The sequence below is a fragment of the Channa argus genome, chromosome 9 (genome assembly GCF_033026475.1).
Source record: "Channa argus isolate prfri chromosome 9, Channa argus male v1.0, whole genome shotgun sequence".
Lineage (NCBI taxonomy): Eukaryota > Metazoa > Chordata > Actinopteri > Anabantiformes > Channidae > Channa > Channa argus.
In genome coordinates, this window is record NC_090205.1 from 18,197,782 (window position 1) to 18,220,704 (window position 22,923).

Genomic DNA, 22,923 nt, shown 5'->3' on the forward strand with positions numbered 1-22,923 from the left:
CTTTCGTCACTCATAGGACCATTTATTGCTTTACCTTCCCCAGGGACACCGTTATCATAGGCCTTGCCTTCACAAAAGACAGAATGCATTTAATCTTGTGAGGGAGCTTGTCTGCTCTAAACAGCTTCCTATAGTTTCTTATAGGGAAAACAGTGGAATTAGACCACACTGGCTGGTAACTAAATGAGGTGAAAACTGAGGACTGCAGAGCTGAGTGTTGGATACTGACATTCTAACAATATATCAGAAATGTAGCTTTGATCTAAGCTGGTCTTTCTAGAAAAAAACATATACATTTTTATTTATTGTCTTTAGTCTGGTAGTATTTCATGGCTTGGTAAGAAACTTTCTGAAAAATTCTTTTTTTCTTCACAGAACACCCTTATTTCCCATTTTTCCTTATTATGACTCAGCAGGATGATTGAAAGACTAACAGCGTAATGAGTAGTTAGGGGGTAGAGGCACAGGTAAGAGTGAGAAGGGTAATGGGAAATTAGCAAATCAAGGCAGAACAAAAAGTCCAATTTTATAAAAAAAGAGACTTTACAATACAGTTCATACCAGCACCGTTTCTGTTGCATATTGATTCCAAAGATTGTCAATTGTCATTGTTTTATAGTTCAGACATTAAACAGAATCTGGGATTTTGTCTGATGCAGGTGATATCTACATGTACTGTAAATGGACAGAAGGAGTGACATTGAATAAGAATAAGACATTGCATACAACAGGAGCAAGACATAAAGAAATACTGAAAGTCAGAAGCTACAGGTTGTGGGTGAAGTGTGAGAGAAGAGCGTTACCTGTCCTCCTTTGGGCTGGTACTTGATATTCTCTGTGGAGCCAATCTTGGACTTGATGTTCTTGAAATCAGGCAGTGGCTGATTGATGATGCGAAGCTGCTTGGGTGTGGTGGCAGGCGACTTGGGTGGGGTGCGAATTATGGCCACTTTTCTCTCCTGGGAAATCAAACTGAGAGAGCGAGGTGTTCCAGGGGTCCTTGAAGATGATGAGTAGCTGGGCGGGGTCCCTGGAGTGATGGCTGTGGAACCAGGGGTGCGGGGGGTTGAGTGGCCACTGCGAACTGACCGGGACCGCACTGATTCGGTAACTGGTTAGAAGTAAACGGGTCAAAGTTGGAGTATGATAAGGTTCTATCGTTGCAACAAGTATTGTGTGTATTTTGTGCTACTACAAAAAGAAAATCTCTTCTACCTGTCATGCTAGGGGCTCGTCCTGTCCTGTGCTCTGCCCTCATCTCAGGGCGAAATGCTACAAAGCGCAAAAGATAAAAAAGTTTAACATTTAGTAACAAGAAAAAGGAAGAAAGAAAACGGAGAATCTGGGCTTGTTAGTAGCCCACTTCCAAAAGCATTCACCTGTATCTGTACTAAAAGTTAGTTATTCATTGAAAAACCATCAATCACAACTTTCATTGTGTGAAAAATATTACCTTAAAACTCAAGTGTGCCTTAAACATTTCTAAAAGCAAAGACATATTTAATATTCAAGAAATCACTGATCAGCTTTGGCAGAGTATACTGGCTGAATCACTGTTGTTTTGACCCATCCTGGAGGGTGTTGGTGTAAGCTGTTGGTGTTGGACTCCCTAAAGCCACCAAAAGACAGAATTTTTACAAAGGCAATTGGTTAGCAATTGAAGCGGCAGCCTACATGTGGGTCTGCGAGGAGCTGTGGAGCCAGAGCTGGTGATGGAGGTGGAACTCTCCTCGTGGTCTTGGTATCCACGGTGACTAAGAATGGCATGTCGAGGCAGAGAGGAGCTCTTGTCTGGACTCCGTGATCCACCATCCTTTTGGTACACAAAGAGAGACAAAAGGGAGATAGTTAGGTCAGCGAAATTGTGATTTATGAAAACAAAAGATAGAGTTGGGTGGTATTACAAAAACACAAATCATTGTTATGTTCTTTTCAGAAGTCCTGCAGCTAATTTGCAGTTTTACCATCCACCTACCTTGGCTATGAGTCTCTGTAATATTGGGTAGCTTTGAGGCTCTAGTGAGGATGGATGAGGTCTATTTAATGAGGCAGCCAGTCTGGATACGCAGGTGGGGATCTTTGTTAGTGGCAAACAACGGCCATGGCACTGAGATGGGACAATGATGGGGCCCAGTGGGTGAGTAGCACAACACCAAAATACAGGACACAAGGTGACAAAACAGAAGTGACAATAAATGGTATAACATGCATTATTAGTGCAAAAGGTCTGATGTACTGTATCTTTTGTAGGAGGAAGAGTGAGATATTTACATCAGATCTTGTCACAGCCCAAAACAAAACACACATTCAGGTACATCCAATGTGAACATGTCAGTAAGAATTGTAAAAAATATAAAAAGTATAAATCAAAAATGATGTGGGCTCAAACTGACAGAATACACTTTAAAGTATGTTGTAATGACATGACATTTAAGAAATGCAGAAACTGTGTTATTTTAGACACAATAACTGTCATTACTATGGTGGAGGAGTAAAATGGAGTCACGACCACAGCCGCTGGAGAAATGTCACAGGGTGATTTAAACACCCACTCAGTGAAAAAACACGCTTAATGGATCTGTCTTGTCTACTTGTGCAAAACTTATTAACAGGGCAACAGTAGCAATATAAAAAAGCTACCAAAAACAGAAAGAAGCTAAAGAAAACATGCAGGGATTAAAACTGAAATGAGAGCACTCGCTTAAACTGTATGGGATGTGCTTATCTGAATTGTTGATTAGGTTGTTCTGAAAGTCACAAGAGAAAAAGTGGTAATTCTAGAGATAATTATTTTGCCTAAATAATGTAGTGTGCAATGTTTCTGTGTCTGCACTAAAGATATGCAAGACAACGTGTGTAGAAGCAGTTCCACACTATTAGCAAGAAGTAGTCACTGGAATCTGTCCCACTAAAAATACGGAGAGAGACAGCAGATCAAATGTTGCCAAGCATAATTTTCAGTGGTCAGTCAGTGAGAACTGTTTAGGACTGTTTAGTTGTTCTAACACAAACCCAAACTGTGACTCGGGTTCTCTGTCATTTGGTTCCAAGTGTTGCCATTACTGCACTGCTTAAGTTTACTTACCGATGCTCTGTCACGAGACTGTCTTGCAACACTGAGAGGCTGACGGCTGTCTGGAAGGGACTCTGAGGTACAGAGAAGGAAACAGAATTTCATAAAAATCTAAATGTTATAGACAGAAGCCTTGTGTTAACCTTTATACACAGAAGGAAAAGAAGTTAAAGCCTTTGAAATGTCAAATTAAGAATGATTCTTTCCTTATTTTCATACTTGAGAGGCTATATTCTTAAGTGCAGAAACATAAAAATACAGATGCCATGAGTAGCTTTGCATTCTAAAATATTTAGTTTTAAGCTAAATGACAAATCGAATGTTCCGTTGCCTTCTTTAGAGCTCCTTTCTGCAAAGATTTGGCAAGATATCATACAGAATGGGGGATTTTGTATTATATAAGACAACCCTCGAAAATACTCTAATTGGGGCACCGCTGCAGTATACTGAGCTTTCATCATCTGCAACACATTTAATTCATCAGGGGGAAATGAAGTGCAAGTGTCTGGGATAAAGCAGTCTTTGAGGTATCAGGTTCATGGATCAACCAGGAATTTCTTGTTGCATGGGTGAACTTAGGGTTAAAATGAGCTTATAGTGAATATGTAATTCTTGAAAAGACCAGAGAGGTCAAACTGGTTTGTTAGTCTTTTTCAAGCTTCAAAATATTTTGAATAAATATAAAAATCATTATCATTATTGATTTTGCATATCAGCACAGCACCAAAAGCTCAACTATAATGGTAAGATATGTGAAGCATGCATTAAACTTAAATCAGGTCTTTTTGCTTAACTCTTTGTAGCGATGCATAGTAAGTTTAGTCTGTGTACAGATACACAAAGTGCACGTCTGAGCACACATGCAGTATACACGCTCAAGCAGAGTGAAACCACACTTTTGAGCCAGGTGTGAAGTTATTCTTTAAGCCATGGACTGAGAGAGAAAGAGAATGAGCATGAAACAAAAGAAAAGGAAAAACAAACAAACAAATACAAAAATCAGTTTTTATTGTGTTCAAATACAAAGAAACAAACACGACAAATCAAAGTACTGTAACCAAAAAAGAAAATGGTAAAATGGTCAAAATCTATGGTGAAATCAAATGGACCGTGACAGTGAGGGGAAAATTTAATGGGAAATGCTTTTCTAGTGACTCTCCGGTAGAAATCACCAGTTGTGTGACAGAATGAGGCAATGTGTCACCTGTGAACCTCCTTCTGGGGCAGGAGTGGTGCTGGGTGGGGCGGGTCTGGCGTACTGCTGGTTTCATAACATTCTTCTTGGATGGGGACTGAGACTGAGTCTCCATTTTTTTGGTAAGCTCAGTCTTTCTTATCACAGCTACACCATCAGAGGAAACAGGGCCATTGACAAAAGAAAAGAGACACAACAATAAGCAGAGACTGATGCTGAGAAACTCAAAATACAGCAAACTGTTGAGTCCCTTGATCACCATATTATTACTTTTTTTTTGTTGAAGTATATTAAAAACTATATTAAAAACAGCTGATTTAAGTCTGCACATTTTTTGATTTTCATACAAACAGATGTAAAGGCTATAAAACAGGAGCAATCGGAATTAAAGAAAATGAGAAGAACCTTTTTTCTTCTTGACTTCCTCTCTGGGGATATAGACAGGTTCTTTGCGGACAGCTTTGCGTTCAGGTGTGGAGATGCGACCTTTGGTCCGCACTCCCTTGGCCTTTGGTTTGACTGGCTTCTCCTGATTCTCAGTCCTCTTCTGTTGTGTCTGCTTGTTCTGAAGCACGGCAGGCTTTTTGTTTGGGCTGGGAATCATGGGCAATGGCTCAATCTGCTCTGTGAACATGCTCTTATCGTCATCTACAATGTGCCAAGGGGACATGGAAAAGCATGAAACACAACAACAGCATTTAATGTTTTTCTTTAAAGCAGAGAGAGAACCAGGAAAAAATAAGAGCTCACCTTGTGTGTCAATCCAGGAGCTGTCCAGGATGGAGTCGTCCATTGTGGTTTCATCTCTGTCGTAGCTTTCTGTCAGCCCTTCAGTTTCTATGGTTTGAGCTTCCTTCTCAGGAGAGGCAGGGGTCTCAGGAACATCACCCACCTCCTCTAGACTGGCAGCCTCCACATCTGCTTCTTGGGCCAGCTCCACCGACTCCTCCTCCTCTTCCTCTTCGTCTTCTTCCTCCTTCCGAGGAGCGATGCAAAGGCCTTCGGGCTCAGTGGGAGCCGAGAAACGAACGCTGTGCCCCGGCTCCTCTGCCTCATCGATGGTCTGGACCACTGTGATAAAATCATCTTCGACTGTCACCACTGATTCAATGGCAGCACGAGTCTCTGGGATGTCTTTAAGCAAAGCTGCTGCAGCTCCTGCCCCTGCTTTCTCTAACAGCCCTTCCTCACCTTCATCTTCCTCCTTGTCAACCTCCACAGCACATTCAGAGTCTGGTTGTCTAGCTATCTCTTCAGACTTTTCTCCAAACATTTTGTTCATCTCTGATACTTTCTCTCTCTCTTCCATCTCCACTTCCCTTTCCTTCTTTTCTTTCTCCTCCTTCTCTTTTAGTTCCCGCTCTCTTTTTTCTTTTTCTTCCTTTTCTTTCAGTTCTATTTCAATCTTTTCTTTCTCCTCCTTTTCTTTTAGTTCCCGTTCTCTTTTTTCTTTTTCTTCCTTCTCTTTCAGTTCCTGCTCTCTCTTTTCTTTCTCCTCCTTTTCTTTCAGTTCCCGTTCTCTTTTTTCTTTCTCTTCCTTCTCTTTCAGTTCCTGCTCTCTCTTTTCTTTCTCCTCCTTTTCTTTCAGTTCCCGTTCCCTTTTTTCTTTTTCTTCCTTCTCTTTCAGTTCCTGCTCTCTCTTTTCTTTCCCCTCCTTTTCTTTCAATTCTCTTTCCAGCTTTTCTTTCTCCTCCTTTTCTTTTAATGCTCGTTCTATCTTTTCTTTCTCCTCCTTTTCTTTCAATTCTCTTTCCATCCTTTCTTTTTCCTCCTTCTCTCTCAATTCTCTTTCCATCTTTTCTTTCTCCTCCTTCTCTCTCAACTCTTTTTCCATTCTTTCTTTTTCCTCTCTTTCCTTCCTTTCTCTCACCTCTTGCTCAATCTTTTCCCTCTCTTCTTGTTCTTTCTTCTCTCTTTCTTCTCTTTCTTTCTTCTCTTTCTCTAATCTTTCTTTCATCTCCTGCTCTTTCTGTTCTTTCTCCTTCTTCTCGTTCTCTTCCCTCAGTATTCTGTCTGTCTCTTCTTTCTCTTTTCTTTCTCTTTCTTCTCTCTCTTTTTTTTCCTTTTCCTTATTTTCTGCCTCTTCCTTGGATCTCTTCTCAGCCGCTTCCCTCTCTTGCGCTTCTCTTATTTTTTTCTCCATTGCCTCTTCGTCTTTGTATTTTGGCGACACTGCTGAAGCTGTTCTTTTAGGGGAGCCATAAACCTCTCTTTGTTTGAGCTTGGAAGGTGAAAGCACAGGGGAGAGCAACTTGTCATCATCTATGTTGCTCTCCACAGATGAAGTAGGAGAAGTTTTAACAGGTCTGGCAATTCTGTCTTTGGCCACGCCAGTCAGCTGGTACACATCTTCAGCATCCACTTCCTCATATGCCTCCTGGTGGACAAGCTTCACCTTCTCCCGGAGCTCCTGAAGTTCTCGTTCCTCCTCCAAACTAAGAGGCCTATCCTCCATTTCTAATTTACGGATCTGCCTCTCATAGTCAGCAATCTCAGTTTCTGATGCTGAGCCTTCACCGCTGCCTTGTTGTTCAGTCTCACTTACCGTCCTCCCACCTTCTTCTAGTGTCACAGTGACAGTCGGAGTCACAAAAGTTTCACTTGGTTGAACAGGAAGTTTCTCTTGCTCACTTGCAGATTTAGTGGACGGATAATCTGCAATGTCCTTGGCATTTTCTTTAGCAGAATCATCTTTCTCTGCACCTTTCTGGTCTTTCTCCGTGGCTTCGGCAGTTCCCGATGGCTGACTCTTGTCCTCCACAGACGTGTCTCTGACTGCTAATTTTCTTGCCTGCTCAGCCACTTTTTCCTCTAGGACAGAGGGGGTAAAGACCTGTGTAGTAGTATCTGTAGGGCTGAACACATCTGCAGGGGAAGGCATGGGCCCTGAATATTCACTGAACACACAATAGCCCATCTCTTCCAGCTGACTCTCGCTTCCTCTGGTCCTGGGACTCTGTTCCCCTGAAAGTAGACTAGCCAGTGGGTCATCAGCAAAGGCAGGAGCATCAGCCTGCATTGATTTTCTTCTGATGATTTCTGGCTCAGTGTTTTCTGATGCCACTCTAGAACGGGTACCAGCAAGGTCCAGCATTTCAGGCAAGTCTTGGGTCATTACTGTGCCATTTTTATAGTTGTTTTTAAGGGGCTGAGGTGATTCTGGAGACTCTGGTTCAGAGCTGGGCTTGGAAACTGGTTCGGTGGCCCTAGTCAGTGGAGGAGATGAGGAATCGGAAGTGACAGAAGCGGCAGTCTCCAGGATCAGGGGAGGGAAGGATGGAGGCTTATCAACAGAAGGTGTAGTGACTGGGAGGTAGTCTGCTGAATCATCTAGACTTCCACTAGTGTATGACATGATATCTGTGGCCAGTGGGGAGAAATTCCTTGGTCTACCTTGGCCACTCGGATCCATTGCTCCAATGGTGATGTTAAGTGAGTAACTCCTCTGCTCTAAGGCCAGTTTACCAGGTGAAAGCCTGCATTCATTACTCCTGTCAGGAACAGTGAACACTCTAGTGTCTTCAGCTGTATGTTTTTTTGTCTCAGATTTGTCTTGGGCTTCAGCTAGTGATGTGGGATCAACTGTACTCTTCTCATCACTGGCTCTGCTGAGTTCATAATACCCCTCACCCTTACACTGGGAAGCCTCATCATCTTTCATGGCTGATGTTTCAAAATATGCTGACATGCCAGATCTGTCTCCTGCATCTGCTTTTGAATCTTCTCCTTGAACTTTGACTCCCATGGAAGAGAAATCAGAAGGAGCACCGATAGTACTTATCTCTACTACCTCCACTGATGCCTGCTTTTCTGACACTGTGATGGGCTCACCATATGTAGGCTGAAGTGTGAGGGATCTGGCAGGTTCTTTGGCTTCAACATTTGGAGGTACAAACGACGGCATATCCATGGTTGGGCTCTCCGGTACAACTCGTTCACCAGCAAAGAACTCTTGGATCTGGGGTTCAAAAAACTCTTCTGGGCGTTTCTCTGATCCAATGCTGTCTGGGCTCATGGACCCACTGCCTTGCTTGTCTGAGTCCATCTTCAAAGCTGAAAGGACATCTGTAAGTTGGCTGTTTTGTTCAACATAGAAAAGTGTTGCTTTGGCATGCTGCAAGTGAGATATATACTTATTATTGCAGGGACTGGGAAAGCTGTTATCACAGAAACAGCCAAAGCTGTCCTCAGAAACTTACAGCACAATTATATGGCCATCAATCAAGAAGTTCGGCGAGATTATGGGTCCACCAAGTCACAGATGGATGACAATATGACATGGTATGTGACGGAACCGGCATGAGGAAACTGTGATGCTAATTTATGGGATACAAGAAATAAAGAGATGGGATGGGTATCCATGCGACTCTTCAAAACATTTGAAATTAAAACAAAAAAACAAATAGCACTTCTGTCAACACTACGACGTGTTTTCAGAGTTTTTCAAGCTAAAAATCCGTGCTCACATAATTTTGTTAAATGAATTTTGGGGTTGAATATTGACTCACTTCCGAATGTCGTTACATCATTCAAAGAAGATTAGCACAAAACTAAAAGAACCTTGCTGGTGAGTGACAGAAAAATGCCAAATGGTGTCACCAGCTATAGTGACAAAATAAAACTTACAAAAACACAGATGATTTAAATGTTTTCTAAAAGTAATGCACTGGATGATCTATAGTAACACACTGAACATGAGACAGCCAACATAACATTTTCCTGCAAATTCTGTGCACAAAAATATGATGACAATATGTTTACTAATGATGATTCATTGTTGAAAAAGGTGTACACACTGGCATACCAGCTCCAAGCCATGTTTCAGCTTAATAAGAAACCTGTAAGCTTATGGCAGTAAAAAAATAAAAAATAAATCAAAAAAAGCTTTTTTTATGTTCAGCAACACTTCATCATGCCCACACGGCCCAGAGGAACACATCAAGAAAAATACAAGCGCAAGATAACAAAGAATAAAACCAGGTTAAGTTAAAAGATGTGACTTTTCACCAACAAGCCTGTGTTGCCTTGCAGCCGCAGCAGAACGCAGGGAGGATTACTTGCCATTCCACCTGAATTAAAATGCTTGTATGTTTATAGGTGCCCTTTATCACAACTGGCATTCTTATACACTGGACAATGCAGTAACATGCAGGCAGGGAGAGCAGAGGGCAGGACACACCTGTGTCAGGGCTCTCCTCACCCTCTGCATTCTCCTCCTCTCTGTCCATAGAGCTTTCTGCAGTAGCACTAGCTGCTTCAGCTGCCTGCTCTAAAGGCTCAGTTTGGGGGCTGTCCAGCTCGGGCTCTTCCCCGCTCCACTGCTGCTCATCAAGAGCTGCTTCGGACTCTGCTGCCTCTGCACTCTCCTCCTCCTCATCCTCCTCCTCCTCCTCTTCCACCTCTTCCTCGTATTCAGCTGTAAGAGCCTCCATGGTCTCTTCTTCTCAAAAACAGGGTGAGAGGGGGACACATTAAGACTACAGGCAACACAGACTTGGGTTATGTGAGAACACAAGTTATGATGGGACACTTTCAGCTCTGGAAAAACATGACCTGAATTGTTTGCCTGTTAACAGATATAGGTGCATTACAGATATAATACACAGTGCTGTGTGAATGCATGTGAATGGTCTTATTGTGCTTCTATACTTTCCTACTTGCATGAAATGCTTTTCCTATTATTTACACTATTATGTATAATCACGTTTTGTAAAAAAATAAAAATAAAAATCACCAATTCAAACCAATAAAATTACACTTTCTCTTTTACACATTGCGAACACAACTGACCTACCATCACTGATAACTGAGGTTGTTAAGGAAAATGGAAACATATATATATATAGTAGCACATGGCACATTACACTATTGCAGAAGCACTTGTGTTTAGTTAGCTTCTGAAATGTCTGGCAGCTTAAAAAAGAGCTACAGTTTAGTGGAATAAAAAAAAAACAGTGTCTCGAACTGTTGAAATAGCACAGACTAGGCATGCAGCTTTGCTCTTCAGCAGCATTCTTTGCATAACATTTTGAGTTCTTTTGCAGCTTGAAGAAATTCTGCTTGGCAGCTTTGCAACCAAATGTTGCTGCATGTGACGCAGATGTTGGTGAAAGCATTTTTTTCACTAGGTTTTTCATCAGCATTGACAGTGACAGTTGAGGGAGTCTGGGAGAGTTAGCCACCAGAACCAGTCTGCATAAAAATATGTGCATATTATTCTGTTTCACAGTCAACAACAGTCTTTACATCTCTTCTTTCGACTGCGCGAAATCTGTTTGTGAGTCTGAGGAGCTGAAAGTCTTCCTTGTTGTCACATTGAATGTAAGAGTAGTTCAGGATGAGAGTCAGGAATTTGACATGGTAGAGCATAATTAAACGAATGAGGAGTTGTCTTGAAGAATGAACAAAAACAAAACTCTGAGAGATGACCGGTAGAGAAATTTGTGCATAGTGGTTATTAGTCATGCACAATATCTCTAAGGTTTTAAGAAAAGCCACTTGAGCTTTCAGTCATGTCCCCAAAGTCAGCTTCGTGGGCCATTTGGTCATACTGATGTATGAATATATTATCTCCACTAGCTGAATTACAATAAAACATTGTCCTACTTTAGAGGCATCACTGTGTTACAGTTAACAGCATGGCAACCACAGGTAGCAATGGGTTTGGGTGAATTAAAAGAAAGAAATATGACAAATATGAAATTGCTCAAATTTTGAGTGAATAAACATTGCAAGACACACAAACACAGACAAAGACAGACGAAGAGACGGACTGACGAAGAGACGGAAGGAGGGAAGTAGGGTGGGGGGAGGTCAAATCACAGAAGAAGAGGAAATCGGTGTTAAAAAGAGAAAGGAGAGAAAGAAAGAGAGCGGAGATGGAGGGGGAAATGGCAAAGAGGAACCATGCGTGGTTCACCTTCAATCTGTCTAAAGGCCACTGCCTGCCCTGTGGGGCGAGAGCCTGAGTGCGTCCACTCTGGGCTGAACAATGGGTGCTCATAGTACTCCTCGTCGGAGTGGTAGGGGTCGTCCTCGGGCACGGAAACTGAGATGGAGGGGGCGAGGAACTTGCACCTCTCCCGAGAATTTTGGAAGCGGCGGAGAGGGCCCGCCTCCTCCTCATCCCCTACATCTACAAACAAGACAGACACAAGGAGAAGAACTGCAGGGAAATCTGGACACAGACTAAAAGAGAGAGTGTAGAGGAAGGAAACACATGGAAGAGGAAGAAGAAAACAATAAAAAAATGGAGAACATGCCAAAGAATGCCCATCTTAAAGGTGATTTCACATAATATTGAATCTTTGATGACAATAACACAATGCTATCTGAACAGCACTTTGGCAAATTTGGTCAGAAACTAAAAACTTTTGCTAATTTATGTTACAACTATTATGTTTTCAAAAACGAAACAAAAGAAAAACGGTCACAGTTTGCTAAAATATCATAATTCAGAGCATGTAAGTTTATTTTTTATTATGGCTTAGCTAATCGCTGGGATTTCGGGCAATGAGAAGTTATTTGGATTGGGAGACAAGATAAATCACTATTTCAACTTGAGCCAGATAGTCATCCTTGAACGTTATAGGAAATGATTAAAGGTAACCAGGTTCTTTACTTCTTTAAGATGCACATTTTTGCAGTGAAAAGGGAGATAAAGAGAGAGAAACATTTAAAATGGGTAACGAAAACAGAAAGTTACAAGAAAGGGGGATGCAAGAAGAGGACTGCATTTGATTGAGAGAAGGAGAAACATAACACACACAGGACATTGACAAGGAGACAGTGACAGCTCAGCTTTGAGTGGCAGCTCAAAGGTGAACAAACTTTTTGGGCCAGCCATACCCTAAGACTAACAAAAAGATGGATCGCTTCATAGAGATTATTGCAGCGCACTTACATAAATAATAATACATTTATTAAAATACATACGATGCAGCAAGTAATTAAATGCATGTAAAACAGTACATATGCAGCAAGAGTAGTAAAAAAATCATCTGAAATATGTTTTGGCATTGCTGCTACGCAAGCTCTACACTAAACTGATGTCCTGAGATGACCGAGATTGTCAGTGCCTCTTCTTTTTTTATCATGTCTTCAGATGCAATAACACATCAATGAACTAAGCTGTTTACCACTATGTCTGGTCAAGAACATGAAACACAGTCACCCATGAATGTAAGGCTTAACTTCAATCATGTCTGATCAGTCTCTGATTCATACATTAACAAATCTGACCATCTGTGCATGGCTGGTCCACCTACACAATCTCCTCAATACATTCGTGCAGAGTGAGCAGACATAAAGACAAAGGCCAAGCAAAAAGCAGATTATAGATTTTAGCACTTCTTCTGGCAAACAGCTGACTAATACGATTGCATTGCTTTAATTCCAAAGATAAAGAAAAGAATTGCACAACAGTGCTAACATTAAAAATTTAATTTTTTTATGGCTTTAAATATTTTTAGTAAATATTAGTTAATTACCCTTTTTCCCACCTTACTTTAGTCAGTAGGTTTCGGTCTTAGTGAGAGGATTCTCTGGCTAAGGGTCTTCAAGGGATGTTTATAGAGCTAACAGCTGTTCAGAGCTTTTTTGAGCCTCCATGATGTATTATTTTACTGAAGCCTGCAATCCTGCCATACTGGCCAGGTTCCCTATGAAATAGAGGGTGTCAACCTCAATGATTAATCTTTAATAATTAAAATAAAAAACAACTTTGAGTTGTAGCCACAGCCAAACACGTACAAAAAGACGGACAGCGGACAATGACATGGTAACATACAACTGTGATCAGACATGCAAAACTTAAGTCCTCATTCAACTGACAAACAGGAAGTTGGAGGGTTTCCTAACGTGGCTGTCATATTAGTGTATGGGAAGACAGCAAGGTGTGGAGGTTAAAAAGAAAACTGGGAGAAGAAAATGATACAAAAAAAATGAGTGCATTTTGTTTTAACAAGGTGGTCATGCATGTAAGCCCTTCTTTGTTTCAAAGATAAATGGTGATGCTGGTGAAGATACAAATATTAGGTGTACTATGAGGAAGAGGTAACAGGGAGAAATTAATGTCTTAAAAATGGAGAACATGTTCCTATTTTTGGCAAATCTGGCATGTACAGGTTTCTTGAATGGATGTCAATGTGTGGTTTGTCCCCTAGAGACTTGTCCCCTAGGCATTTCTTGAGTAGGAGGGTTGTACCCCTCCAGGCCAGGCCAACCCACATCAGTACCCCAGTGTGCTGGCAATCACAAACCTCTAGAAGCTACTGTCATGGGAAAGAAGGAAACCAAACTCTCCTCCATGAGTGACATACTCCCATAAACACATTTATAATATATTTGGCCCTACCTTGTTCCAGAGGACCAAAGTGCTCTGCTGCAGGTGAGGGTGGGGGAGAGGGAGGCAGATTGGTGGTGTCTTCAACTGCAATAAGGACATAAGGGGGATGAAAGAGATGAAGAGATGATGTGCAGGGTACAAGTACAAAATTATACTTGAGGCATTTTATCAGATTTTTCTCAAAAAATTATCTACAGCTGTACATAATGTGCAGTGGTTATCAGGCTTGTGACGTGTAAAATCAATAGTGTATACATATGTATTTTATTTGTAGAAAGCCTTGTTGAAATATGCTTTAACCACAGCTGTAGATTTTCATTCTAGATGTAAATGGGGATTATTACCAGGGAATGGGAAACAGTCCAGTCTTTGCTGTGCTTAGTTTGGTATATTGGTATTTTCTTTGAAAATGCAGCTTGTTGTCTTCCCATGAAAAAAAAGAGACCTGACTTTTGTACAGTATGTGATGTCTGTTTTGTCCTGTCCTGTTGTAAATCTAGTTTCAATGCAATCAGAAGAACCCACACAGTGGGCTTAACCTGGTACAGGCTCCAGTTCCCTGTGAACACTAGATAGAAGAAATGTCTATTTATTTAACACTTTCAACAGTGTTAGATAAGTGTTTGTGGATACCTGATGGGAGCCTTTGGGTCTCCTGTTCTCCCTTCAGTACTGCCACTGCTTCTGCCGTGACTTCTTGCACAATCCGTGCTGAAACTTGCTCTAAACCAGACAATTATACAGATCCACACACACACACACACACACATCAAAGGTAAATCAGCTTTGGGTTATTTTTAAAAAGCATTCAGAAGAGCTCGCCTAAGGTGGACGGTAAAAAAAAACAAAAAACGTTAAATCCCAAGACTGGCTGGAAAAAAGAACTCAATCCCCTGCTGTTTCAGCACATACAGTGAGAGGACCATGGTTATACTGGGGATCATTCCAAACTTCAGTCTGCAAAAACAATTGGGTGAGAATGTAAAACTAGATGCTTATGGGAGACAGCGTGATGCTCAGCCCAATTTTATGGTATAAATCAACGTTAAACATATACAAAATTTCTCAAAACAAGTGATCATCAATTTCAATGTACTGTAGTTTTGAATCATATCACTCAAAACCAGTGTGATGGAGCCAAAATGTTTTTCATAACTGCAGGGATGCTAGGGCTGCTGGTGTAGGCTGTGAGTGTCACCATGGAAACCCAGCATCCTTGACAGAAAAGCAGACTGAAAATCAAACCTGGACAAAACAACAGTGTACAGTCTGTTAAAAAAAACTCTAGTACAAATAATGTTTTTCCCAGTGGGGGAAATAAGCTGCATTATTTTAAAGGAGGTTTTAAAAATATGTTAAATTTAGAAATAATATGTTGACCCTAGAGCTGAGATACGTAAAGCAATGCACTGAGGTAAGGCCCCTTTTCTTCTTTTTCATCTCTTCCCATCTCCATCAAATATGAATGATTTAAACAAAGTTTGAGCCAAACAAAGGATATGCAGGTAACCTGTTGTAAGCACAGGTTAGTAGCAGACACATTAATCACAAAATGGAGCCCACGTCCCTGAACCGTTAACATGGTGCCATTCAACATCACAGTCTCTTTTTCAATCTCTTTCTTTTCGTTTTTTTTTAACTCAAGGTAAAGAATCACTGTCATAAAGTGCAATTTTAGCTTCCAGAAATGTGTAAAATGACTTACTGATTCATACTAGCGTCAATGTTTAGAAAGATTCTGTCAGCACTGTTTAGCTGTCTGACACTGTTAGGCAATATGTGCTAAATATGGACATTTTACTACAGACAAACAGTTAATGAATCTGAAGGATTAAACAAACAAGGAACAATGATTTATGCATATGTGTAATATGTAATTGTGCTGCAATTTGAGAGCCATATAGGGACAATTTACTAAACTGGTCTCTGCATTAAAACATATACCTGTCTCACTTTAAGTATGTAATCGATTTGAAATTTCTATGGTATGCAGGGGTTCTGCACTTCTAATCAAACCTGCCTTCATTTGCATAGTGACAGTGGTTATGTGGGATTGGATGTCAATGTGATGCCAGCTATTACCGCTGTTTCAGGACCTTTTCTATCCAACAGCACCCACACATTAACACAAACTGGCACACACACACAAATGGAATTACACACACATAGACATGCTTCTTCCGGGAACACTTAACACAACCCACTCACCAACTCAAAGCAGCCATTTCCCATTTTCAATACCAAGGTGCGACAAACATGCACCATTTATTCGCTGCTTCCGGGCAAAACTTTTTCTTCCAGTGCAGAAAAAATAGAACTAAAACACGACAATGTAAAATACCATCAATGGCTGTGACATCAAACAACTAAAAAGAGACTCTAAAGCTAAAATCTGAGAGGAAACGATCCAGCCGATTTGTGTGAAACACCTCTGAAATGAGTCCCTATACAGAACATTCCTAGCATTACAGCTCACTGCTGATCGGATGAAATTACAATTTTCAAACGTGATCTTTGAAATTTTGCGTCTCAAGTTACTTTCAGGTTGTTTTTTATTCCTAAAACCCTGGTATGACAAACACAAAATACTCACATCAAAGATGTATTTTATGTGCAGCAACACCAACAATTTACATTGCTTCCTCTGAATAGATCTTCTCTCTCTGTTTGTTCCTCTCCTTCTATCTGTGCACAGTCCATGCGGCACTTGGCACAAATACACACAGATAAGCAAAGTGAATAACAAGGTCAGACAACAGGCACAGTGTGATTTGCACTCATCATTATAGTCAGTAATTTGAGGGAGGGGGGGGTCCTATCTCTCTCACTAGGTGTATCAGTTGCCTCCCGCTCACGAGAATAATATATGTTAGTTTATTCACCCAAATAAACAATCCAAGTAAGTCATTAAAGGCTTAATGACTTACTTGACTTACTAACCATTTTAACTTCCAACCATTAACTTCTAAATATAGGTCTATACGGTATAAATATATTTTGTGATAAAAGAAGGACCTTTTTAAAAAAACAGTTGTTTTTGAGAAGAAAAGTTTTTCTCATCTATGACAAAAAATGATTTTGTTTAGTAGGGTGTGTTGTTGGTTTATGACTGATCATGACTCATAGTTTTGGTCCCCATTTTAGTAAAATACAGTAAGAGAGTGCCCTCACAGTTCATACAGGATTTTAGGCTACAGTATTTCTTCTGGATGTAACATTTAAAAATCACAATTTATAATTTTTTTTAAAGGGAGGAATAATTGATTATACAGTATACAGCCCGACAAAGCAAAAAATTAAATCTCTGAATAATTTTGTCCAGATTAATCTACTTTAAGATTAAAATCGATTCATATATTCATGCTAAAACCTGGCAAAATAAGATAACACTTGAAACTTTACATACAGTTAAATGCCAACAAAAGACAGAAAATGCTACCAAAGTATCTAAAGAGGGAATTCAAGCATATGTCCATAGAGAATAAAGAAAGTGTCTCTTCCAGACATGCTTGGTGACATTCAAAAGCAACATGCAGACATCAGTGGGTAATTGTGGATTGATCAGACCTTCGAAAAAAAACACAGACCTGCACATTCACAAAGCAATAGCAGTGTAAAGAAATGTCCTTGTCACATTCACAAAGCTGGTCAGCGGTGATGATAACAAGCCTGTTCTCTTTGTCTCAGCATTTCTTTGACAGAGTGATGTCAAATGACATCAGCACATGCCTACTGGCTTTGACAGAGGAAAAAAAAACAACAAGGAAAAACTTCAATGTACAGTACAAAAAGGTTGTATTTTATCTGTGGATATAGATCAGAACATACACACATACATCCACACAGACACACATTCTCTACCAGTGAAGTAAAAGAATTTATTACCTGTACGACAGGCAGAATGAAGCTGAGAATGCTCCTTCTCTGAGCAGAGAGGAATGGAACTCTTGAGTCAATGCAACACGGAGGCAATGTCACACACATACACCAACACACACACACACATACACCAACACACAGCAGGACAAAGAGGGCACGAAGAGAGCAGGAGTGCCGTTCAGTTTGATACCAGCCGGTACCTAAAATGGGTACAGCAAGCAGTTGCCATAGCAACAGACTGGAGGACCACTGACTTGGGTCCATATGCAATTCAGATGCCAGCAACATATCAGCCTGTGAGCTACAACCTCCAGCATATAGGAAATGATGGCTTGTGATATGGCTTAACATTTTTGAAGCATTCACCCACTGAAATAAAAATGTGATTTCTTAAAACAGCTCAAAAATGAAAAAGTAAAAATACTGTAATTGATGTAAGGCATAAATCTCTAGGCATAACAAAAAATTCAAAAAACTTTTTTTTTATATGAACCCATTTTCCATGGAGATACAAACATGTCCACTCAGCAGGAAACCATGTGTTTGACTTTTGAAACACAAAACACGTAAATAAATAAATAAAATAAATAAAATTTTCATTGCTGCTAATCTGATGTTTCTCAGATTGTAGCATTTTCGAATACTTTTAAACAACACAAAAATATTGAACCTAGCCCCTGACCAATGAACTGCAGAGTTTCTAGAGTTTCTATAGTCTTTTTAGTATTACTGAAAAATAAAAGGTGTTGAACTAAACAAAAAATAAATAAAAAATTGTCTGAGGTTGTACATATACTGTTTCTCGCCCCTCTCACCTCCTCTTCCCATCTACCTTGTCTGGAAATTGTTAAAGCATCCAGGGCACACAACCACAAGACACTGATTGCAGATATGCTTTGTTTTACGTTTCATGCAGCATCATCGCATCTTTCTGCCTTTTTTGCTTCAGTGAGAAGTGGCCAGTGGTTACCAGGGCCAAACCTGATCTCAGGGGTTGGCCTAGAGACTGCTCTGCATTTCACTAGCGGTGGAATGTCACTTGGTTTTCCTCTTGTGGGTGTGTAGATGGTACATGGATTTTTTTAGTACACAAGCTACAGATGCTCCCTTGACATTCATCTTCAACTGCCCTAGAAAACCGGGCAGGTTGCCCTCAAACTGGTTGTCTTTGGTTTTCCAGTCATTTCTGATTTTGTCCCTGACCTCTGTTTGGTGGTACATCTTCAGCTCCCTCAGCATCATCAGCTACCTTACCACCCCACAGCTCCTTTAGTGACTTCAGATCCACTGTCCCCAATTTAATGTCACATTGACTAATCCTGATTAGTCCTGATTAGTCTATAAACTAAACAAGTCAAACGTTTAGGCCTTCCAATCAAGTGCTGCACTTAAATTCTATGAAATATAAAGACAATAATTGTTGCTCACTTTATGGAGATAATATACTAAAAATATTGTTTTTGTTTAAAAAAAAATGTTAATTACATTTTAAAAATATCAATTGATTTATCAAGAACAGCGAAGTTACAGTAATGCTATCAATGGCAGTTAATATATTTCCAGTGAAGTATGGTGTCCAATTTAGTGGACATGAAATTATTTGCATAATTGTATAAAATAAATACATGTATAAAATAAATATCTGTAAATCAAAATAAAACATATTAATCCTTAGATGATACTTGATGGTAGCATATTTTTTTAACCTGCAAGGGTGCCCTGCTGTAAAGGATTTACAAGATATTCCTGGAATGTTCCGCATTTCTGAATTTCTGTCGGCCATCTTGGATTTTTTGGTTTGCTATCTTGGATTTGAGTAAAAAAATGCACTTACCATTCCCAGCCAGGCTGTGCCATCATTAGTGGCACCAAAAGGCATGCAAACCTATAGTAGCCCTAAAGGGCTTGTAGCTCCTTCATCCAATTGAAGAGCAAATGCTCATTGGTGTGACCCACCTTATTTGCTTAGACTATGCTGCCACTGTTAACAGACTTAAGTGACAGCTTCTTCTCAATGCTATTGTCTGCTCAGTAGTTAAGCATTTATCCATACCTATCTATCAATTAGATACCACAGATATCACAGAATTACCCTTTATCTGGTGTACTTTTTAACATTCTTGAATCCTATTTCATTCAAAGCAAAGAGTACATATCTGGCAGCAAGACCCAGTCTTGACAGCAGAGCACATCTCTTTTATGCTGCAACCAAACACACCACTTAAGGCTGATGAGATAAAACAATTTGTCCAGGCTTCTTGCCACTATGCCACACAGAGATCTGTCAGTGCATTATCCTAATATAACACAAACATTCCTCGATTTACCCCATCGAAAAAACCTTTGCATTCTGTCTACTTTTATTAGTTCACCTGGTTCCTCCTGCCTCTCTCCATCCTTTTCTCTTGACCACTTCCAGCATGGCTGACTGGCTTTTACAACTTCATTTCAAAGGAAAGGCAAGAGGGCAATTTTGTGCATCAATAATTCCTAGCTGCGTCTAACGGGCTTTTCACAGGGAGAGGAGATATACCGAGTGCAAGCATCGGCCATTCTGTCACCCATCCTGTCCAACTTACTCTCCACCCTGCGCTGCTCTGGAGCAATGCTAATGTATGCTGACAAGAAGCTCTGCAGACAAGGATAGCTTTGGTTACACAGCTGCTGAAAGAATGTGTCATTTTGATGCATATTATTATTATTTTTGTTATTCTTCTTATTATAACAGATTAAAAGTGAGAGGGAGTGTTTAGCTTGATACTGTACTGATACTAATGCACATGCAAGTTAATTTTACTGATTAAGACCACAAGATGCTTGAATAACTTAAAATCTATAATTCTTCCCCTCTCTGAGAATGTGAACATCATTTGACATAGTTTTTAAGTCATGGCAGAAGTTGGAAGGAGGATTTTTACTGCTTGTGCCTTTGATTCAAGTTAATAATGAGTTTGAGGAACAGCTCAAGCAGTGGTTATTTATGTTAACCCACTGGCTAAATGGTACTGAAATGTGTTCTGATTAAAAATTGTAAGCTATGTAGCTAGCAGTAGTGACTTATATTCAAATGTGTCAGCCACCTTTCCGACAGAAGTGGTCAAATTTGATGCTCAATCTTTCTCAAATTAAGTTATTAAAAAATATCTGTTGTTATTCAAACAGGTTGATTAAAACAGTTTAAATTTCTGTTGGCATTTGCACATAAAGAAGAATTATGTTCCTAAATACAACCCACTGGATTCGAGCAACTGGGGGTTCAATGTCTTGCCCAAAAAGACTTTAACATGTAACCAGTAGGACTGGGACTCAAAGTTTTGATCCTATGGTTTGCTGAAGACTGCTCTACCAGCTGAGCTACAGGCACAATTTGCAATCAGACTGAAAAAATATAATGTAATATATAGATAATTTTGTATACAGTATGTGCAGACAAAGCAGTGTAGATAGAATTCACTTCTCTTGACTGGTTTACAACTACAACATACAATGAAGTATAATGTAACTCATTCTTTCATAGTTTTAAATGCATATCATATTTGGATGTTGTAAAAGAAATATCATAATGACTAAGGCAGTGATCTCCATTTATCTCCACGTATACAGTTTCAAAAAAACCTTAAAACGAGTAACATGTTCCCTGAATGATGTACTGATCACAATAATGTCATATTCATCTGCACAACAGATTTGTCATGCCACAATTCAATCCAGACAAAATTATACTAATTAACTAGAAAAAGCATTTCCAAAGAGAAAATGCACTGTGAATACATCAGTGCTGAAAGGATTCTCAAAGCAAAGCAACAGTTTTTGCTGAAATGGCTGAAACGAATGTTGCTTCCTTATGTACTGGCTAGGCAAACCTTAAAGCCAGTTAGTCGTAAAAATTTCAAAGGCAAAAATGTTGATGATGTCATCAATTATGTCATTGATGCCGTCATCTCTTTTAAAGTATAAAAAAAGGTTGAACACTGTTTCTAGCTGAAATTATGCCGAAGCAGTTAGGAGTCAAAAAAGCGTATGAAAGGTAGAAGTCAGAATATTTATAATAACAAATAATAAGATATCATTACTGTGAATGCTCCAGCATTCAGAGTAGATTAAAGATCAGCACTGAGAGTATAAAAATGGTCAAATAGCAATGGGTACAAACTAAAGTCAAAAATACTATTATCAGCCTTGTAGCTGTATCAACTAGTATCAGTTGAGCTTTAATAATGGGGAGATGGGAGGTTAATTAGGTTCTTGTCTTTACATGTTAAATGTCTTTGGCATGCTACAGGCAAAAGAACTAAAGCTCTGGAAAAGTAAATTGTAGGGTAGCCGTTGCCATGGCTACGCCATTGTTACATCATCATTCTTGTCTCCAGGGTGTGAGGGAGGGTGTGGTGATAGAGATTGTGGTAGAGGTGGTGGTAGGGGGATAGAGAGAGAGAGAGAAAGAGATTCTATGTGTTAATTATAGAACAGTAATAACAGTGTGTTATTCTAGTGAGGAATGAGTGCACAAAAGCAGACACACAAAATATTCTGCACATAAGCTCATATACTGACACAGTAAAACACAAACATGAGTGCCACCAAAAGAGCTCGCTCACACATGCACTCACACCCTCAAGCACACATTCAAACATAGATTTACAAACACACATATACAGTACAAACTTAGACAAAAACAACACACTGAATACAAAAACTACTAGTGTTCGTTTTTTACTATCAAACTGCTGATGTAATTTGCATAATTGACAAAATAGTGCCTGCTGGACACACAATGAAAAACAAAAACGAATTAAGCAGATATAGGATTTAGCTAAACTAACATTTGTTCTCCATGTGTTTACTTCTATATTTAAATAATTTAAGATTGACAGCAAAATCACTAATATATTTTCAATGCCCTATGGTTCTGACTATGCACTGGATGCCAACATTCTCCAACGAATTTCCACCTATTTTTTTAGTGACTATAGTGGAATGGGCTGATTGACCCCAGTCTATAAAAGCAGCTAAGTAAAATTACCAAGTTGTAAAGACATCTTACCTGCCGTTATAGCGTGAGCTCCAGTTAGCTCCCCATTGAATCCATTTTCCCTGGCAGAGAAGGTGGCCATGTGGGCCCCACCAGGCTGGCAGGTCCTGTAGGCTGAAGAAGAGTAGCCATTGGCCCCATGGGTGCCAGTGGGCTCCTGCCCCCCTGATGGGTCCCACTGGGGGGCACCGTCCTCTGGCTGTCGACTGTCTGCCATGCTGGTGCTAGCTAGCAGCAGGGGTGGGTGGGCAAGGGATGTGGTTTCTTCTTCTGGCTGAGAGACAGGAAGGGATGTAGAATTAAAGAGAGAAGTTGAGGCATGGTCAAAATCCAGCATGTCAGTGTTATTAACTGCAAAGTTAGCAGTGTATCACAAAGGACAGTGAAGACTGCAGAGT

The 22,923-nt window shown here is 40.0% G+C and overlaps 1 protein-coding gene across 15 annotated transcripts in view; it reads right to left on the bottom strand.

Moving 5' to 3' along the window:
* map2 (microtubule-associated protein 2) overlaps window positions 1-22,923 on the bottom strand; it is a 77,408-nt gene that overhangs the window by 13,302 nt on the left and 41,183 nt on the right. For 8 of the 15 annotated variants that reach the window (XM_067515591.1, XM_067515601.1, XM_067515598.1 and 5 more), the window contains 13 exons: window positions 22,538-22,799; window positions 14,248-14,337; window positions 13,624-13,698; window positions 11,188-11,403; window positions 9,448-9,708; window positions 5,019-8,321; window positions 4,674-4,916; window positions 4,278-4,415; window positions 3,086-3,147; window positions 1,976-2,107; window positions 1,675-1,813; window positions 1,216-1,272; window positions 804-1,111 (listed from right to left, as the gene is read on the bottom strand). In XM_067515591.1, the coding sequence (XP_067371692.1) occupies window positions 804-1,111; window positions 1,216-1,272; window positions 1,675-1,813; window positions 1,976-2,107; window positions 3,086-3,147; window positions 4,278-4,415; window positions 4,674-4,916; window positions 5,019-8,321; window positions 9,448-9,708; window positions 11,188-11,403; window positions 13,624-13,698; window positions 14,248-14,337; window positions 22,538-22,742 (5,229 nt within the window). In that variant the 5' untranslated portion in view covers window positions 22,743-22,799. Of the gene's footprint in view, window positions 1-803; window positions 1,112-1,215; window positions 1,273-1,674; window positions 1,814-1,975; window positions 2,108-3,085; window positions 3,148-4,277; window positions 4,416-4,673; window positions 4,917-5,018; window positions 8,383-9,447; window positions 9,709-11,187; window positions 11,404-13,623; window positions 13,699-14,247; window positions 14,338-16,207; window positions 16,319-17,499; window positions 17,652-22,537; window positions 22,800-22,923 lie in introns of those variants that run through there. The other 7 variants (XM_067515593.1, XM_067515597.1, XM_067515599.1 and 4 more) reach the window with 7 other exon arrangements.